Raw genomic sequence first — 4,903 nt, 5'->3', positions numbered from 1 at the left:
CATCTTTTGCGTTGCGGTGTGAAGGCATCGGCGTAGATGGGATGATAAAGGGATGGTGTAGGAAAGGTGCGCGTCTGTAAGAGCTGCCACGTGGTCTAGTGATGCTTGTGGAGCGCCCTGGACGGGGTATTTCAATTGGGGTGAAATGTGAGTCGCGAGACCGTCCATTGCGCTACATGACGCTGAGCTATATTGCGTGAGTGCCCAACACTAAATGACGTAGCAACAAAAAGTATTTCTAACTTTAATTTGGACCACGTATTTTGTCAACGCGTTCGTGTTTTTTAATTAAATCCTCAAGTGATAGTCTGTGCAGTGTCTGTGTTTTCTTTCCCTGTGTCTATGTTATTTCACGCTGAATAAGTCAGTTTGTGTGTGTAGATGCCGTCCTGTTTTTTAAATCGTACCTATAAACGAGTACATTTTTCTAAGTCCAAGCTCTTTAGTAGAACGTCGACCACTTGAATATTGACAAAGGAATGACAAGTTACTTCGTTATGTTTGAAAGGTTACATTTATATATGCTACTTTTAGTTCGGGGTATTCTTAACTCTGAAGAAGCGTCGCGTTCTTAATGAATACTATTGTTCCTTGCATATTAAACCACATCAACGGGGATTTCAGGAATACTTGTCTACCATATCTCATATATGCACAGTTATTTACTGAAAACTGCAGTTTACACAAGGCTAGTAAAATTAGGAGCTGTTCCATTAACAATTTATGTAAAGAGTGCTTGCTTCCATTGAACAAAAAAGGAACAATATATAATGTCATCGAATATAAGCTTTCTCAGGCTTTCACTTCTATATTGGCCGAAAGTAGAAACGTAGTGTAAATTCCCTGCAAATATCTTGGCGCAGTTTGAGAACTACTAATATCATGAATGCTTATTTTTCTTCTAACAGAAATATTTAAAAATTTTCCAAACTGATAGAGAAGATTCTGTTGTATCTAATAAAAGGACAAAGCGCGGTGACGTCACTACTGACGCACCGCAACTTGTGCGTATATATTGCCAAACAAGATGCTGGGTTATCAGATTAAACTGTTCGCCACGAAACGTGTCACAGCTGCCTTCTTGTTACCAAGCTACAACAACTGGCGACGAGGATGCTGAAACGAATCTACGATGGGAAGGGGCGGATCCCGTGAAGAACTGAGGCAGGGCAGAGCACGGCATGGCCAAGATGTGGGAATTCGACGCATTCCTGGAGGACGGCGATGAAGACTTCGCTTCGTACGTGGAAAGATTCGAGCACTACTGCGAAGTAGCCAACGTACAAGAGGAGAAGCTTAAGAAGTCGGCCTTCATAACGGCCATTGGCAAGAATGCGTACAAGACGCTCAAGGATTTGCTTCTACCGGCGACCCCTGCGGAGAAGAGTTTCGAAGACCTGGTCAAGGTACTGAGTGACCATTACGAGCCTGCAAGCCGAATCATCGCAGAGCGATTCAGATTCAACAGGCGGTACCAAGCGGAAGGTGAGACAGTAGCGACGTTTGCAGTTGCACTGAAACACTTGGCCGCTAAATGCAAGTACGGCACATTCCTTGACGACGCACTACGCGACCGATTCGTCGCTGGACTGCGAAACCCTGCCATTCAGACGGGTCTACTAAAAAAGGAGCTGTCGTTTGAATCTGCTTGCGACTTTGCCAAAAGCGTTGAAATGGCGGAACAGGAGTCGAGGGGGTTTCGACCTGGCAGTGGAACGGAAGCCGATGTCCATGCGATAAGGAAGACAGGCAGGAAAGCGGCATTTGTGGGCAAGCCAGGCAAGCAATACGAGGCAACCAAGACAAAGTGTCACCGTTGCGGGCAAGAGCATGACGCTAGTTCTTGTCGTTATCGGAAAGCAAGGTGCTACAGCTGCAAACGCACGGGTCACTTGGCTCGAGTATGCGGACAACGCCCGCCGGGTGCGGGAAAAATTCACGCCGTTGCCGACCAGCAAGAAGATAATGAGATGATGCTCTACGCTGTACATCACGCCGGCCTTGCGAAGCAGCCGTATCAGGTAGAACTTATGCTCGGAAGGAAGCGCGTGCAGATGCAAGTAGACACAGGAGCCGCTGTTTCTCTGATATCGGAAGACCTATGGAAGCAGCTAGTGAATCCTCCCCCGCTCACACCGTCTACGGTTAAGCTGAAGACTTACGGAGGAGCACCGCTGGAAGTGAAGGGGCAAGCCGAGGTTCCGGTCGAGTACAAAGGACAGCGCAAGATTCTACCAGTAGTTGTGGTGCCAGGAAACAGCCAGCGCTACTTGGACGCGATTGGATTGAGAACCTAGACGTCGACTTGAATGGCATTCACACGGTGCAAGCGGAGCTTACGGCTGACAACCTTGTGAAAAGGTATGCCAGTGTTTTCACTCCTGGGTTAGGACTGATAAAGGGCTTTCAAGCGAAACTTTCCTTAAAAGAAGGTAGCTTGCCAGTGTTCTGCAAGGCACGTCTAGTACCATATGCCATAAGGGAGCGAGTTAAAGAAGAGCTAGATAGCCTACAAGCTGATGGGGTACTGGTGGGTGTAACGCAAAGTGACTGGGCCACGCCGTTGGTGGTAGTCGAAAAACCAGGGAACAAAGTGCGTCTTTGTGGAGACTATAAAGTGACAGTAAATCCCTGCGTTAAAACTGATCACTACCCGCTGCCAACGGTTGAAGACATGTTCGCGGTCCTAGCAGGAGGCAAAGTGTTTACCGTTTTGGACTTGTCGTCAGCGTACCAGCAAATTGAGCTGCACCCTGACTCGCGGCCCTTGTTGACTATAAGTACACACATTGGCTTATTCCAATATGTTCGAATGCCCTACGGCATTTCCAGTGCACCAGCAGTATTCCAAGCAATCATGGACGAGTTGCTGAAGGGATTGTGTGGAGTAGTTTGTTACCTTGACGATGTGCTTATCACAGGTGCCGACTACAACGAATGCCTGGCACGTGTAGAAGCAGTCCTGCAGCGCTTCGAGAAGCACGGCGTCAAAGTAAGGCACGAAAAGTGCACATTTTTTGTGAAGTCCGTAAGGTATCTGGGCCACGTCATTGATGAGACAGGCGTGCACCCTTGCCTTGAAAAGGTGTAAGCAATTAGAAAGGCTCCAACGCCGTAAAATTGCACAGAACTAAAGGCCTATCTTGGTATGTTGACATTTTATTCCCGGTTCATGCCGAACATGTCATCGGAACTAAGGCCGCTATACCAACTTCTTCAAAAAGAGGAACCTTGGGCATGGTCGGAGGAGACTGAAAGGGCATTTCATAAAAGCAAGAAAATGCTCACTCGGCATTCAGTACTAACCTTCTATGACCCTAAAGAACCACTAGGTCTGGTTTGCGACGCATCCCCTTATGGGGTTGGAGCAGTTTTATTTCATGTTGTTTGCGGCCAAGAGAAGCCGATAGCATACGCGTCGCGCACGCTAAGCAGCGCCGAGAAAGGCTACGCGCATATCGAGAAGGAGGCGTTGGCCGTGGTGTTTGGAGTAAAGCGCTTTCATAAATACATTTATGGGCGTGAGTTCACGATTTATTCCGACCATCTTCCACTAGCTAGCCTGTTTGGCCAGACAAAGCCAATTCCACAGATTGCTGCCGCGCGCATGCGACGTTGGATGCTGTTACTGGCGGCTTATGAGTACAAGTGGACTTATAGAAAGGGTGCGCAAGTGGCTAACGCTGACGCGTTATCACGATTGCCGCTTCCCAACGAAGCAGACAAGAGCGACTACGTTCTGTTTTTCTCTGCTGTTGAAGCAGTACCGCTTTCAGCAAGCAAGATTCAAGCGGAAACTGAGAAAGACCGCACGTTGTCTAAAGTGAAACTTTTCGTTTTGAATGGCTGGCCTGAAAAACATTCAGATGTTGACATTGCACCCTATTTTGTCCGGCGAAATGAGCTGTCTCTAGACTCTGGTTTCATAACCTGGGGCACTAGAGTAGTTATTCCCGAATCTTTGCAGCCAGAAGTGCTACAGCTTTTGCACGAAGGGCACCCTGGTACCACTCGCATGAAAATGCTATCAAGAAGTCACGTGTGGTGGCCGAAGTTAAATGAGCTGGTCGAAGAAACAGTTCGACGCTGTTCAACTTGCCAGCTCAGCCAAAACGCTGCACCCGCCATACCCCTTATGTCATGGGGAAGGCCTGTCAGACGGTGGCAATGAGTGCACCTAGACTTTGCATACTACAAACAAGACTGGTTTTTGTGCTTGTCGATGCCCATTCTAATTGGGTCGACGTTATACACATGAAATCGACCACTGCGTCGAAGACTGTAGAAAAGCTTCGCACCGTTTTTGCAGCGTTTGGGCTTCCCGAACAGATTGTGACAGATAATGGTCCTCAATTTGTGTCTGACGAATTTGCAGTTTTCCTCAGATCCAATGCTGTGCAACACGTCAAGACACCTCCGTACCATCCGGCTTCGAATGGGGCAGCAGAGAGGCTCGTCCAGACGGTAAATAAGAACTTGGTACGCCAACTGCGAGACGAGAGGCGCTCGGGGCAAGCCCGAACCATTCAACACCGGCTGGACCAGTTTCTCTTCACATACCGCAACACGCCATGCTCCACGACTGGTAAGACTCCTGCACAGAGTTTCCTGTCTTGGGCACCGCGGACGCATCTCAGCATTTTGCACCCTGAATTAGCCAAGCGGTCAGAGCCTACTCCATCTAGAGATCAAGATAAGGGACCGAAAAATAAGTGGAGGGAATTTGATGCAGGAGAACGAGTCCGGGTGAGAGGTATCCGACCAGGCGACCCGCACTGGTTAGAAGGAACGATTGTTCGCCTTGTCAACGTTGCAACTTGCATAGTCAAGGTGGAAGGCCAGGAGCGATTTATGCATGCTGATGACATTGTTGATACAAGTATTCCTCTTACTCTACCCAGAA

The 4,903-nt window shown here is 48.3% G+C and overlaps 1 protein-coding gene across 2 annotated transcripts; it reads left to right on the top strand.

The window, feature by feature from the left end:
• The first annotated feature begins 1,063 nt into the window (after positions 1-1,063).
• Positions 1,064-4,485, top strand: LOC119454384 (uncharacterized). 2 transcript variants are annotated; one of them, XM_049668434.1, is made up of 3 exons: positions 1,064-2,361; positions 2,922-2,992; positions 4,376-4,485. In XM_049668434.1, exon 1 carries the CDS (start codon positions 1,182-1,184, stop codon positions 2,295-2,297), a length of 1,116 nt encoding a protein of 371 aa, XP_049524391.1. In that variant the 5' UTR covers positions 1,064-1,181; the 3' UTR covers positions 2,298-2,361; positions 2,922-2,992; positions 4,376-4,485. The 2 variants fall into 2 exon arrangements, with proteins under 2 accessions (XP_049524391.1, XP_037572262.1); XM_037716334.2 differs by lacking the exon at positions 2,922-2,992.
• Positions 4,486-4,903: the final 418 nt, after the last annotated feature.

The sequence above is a fragment of the Dermacentor silvarum genome, chromosome 5 (genome assembly GCF_013339745.2).
Source record: "Dermacentor silvarum isolate Dsil-2018 chromosome 5, BIME_Dsil_1.4, whole genome shotgun sequence".
Taxonomy (NCBI): domain Eukaryota; kingdom Metazoa; phylum Arthropoda; class Arachnida; order Ixodida; family Ixodidae; genus Dermacentor; species Dermacentor silvarum.
Note: the sequence above shows the minus strand (reverse complement) of the source record. Positions and strands in the feature narration are given on the sequence as shown.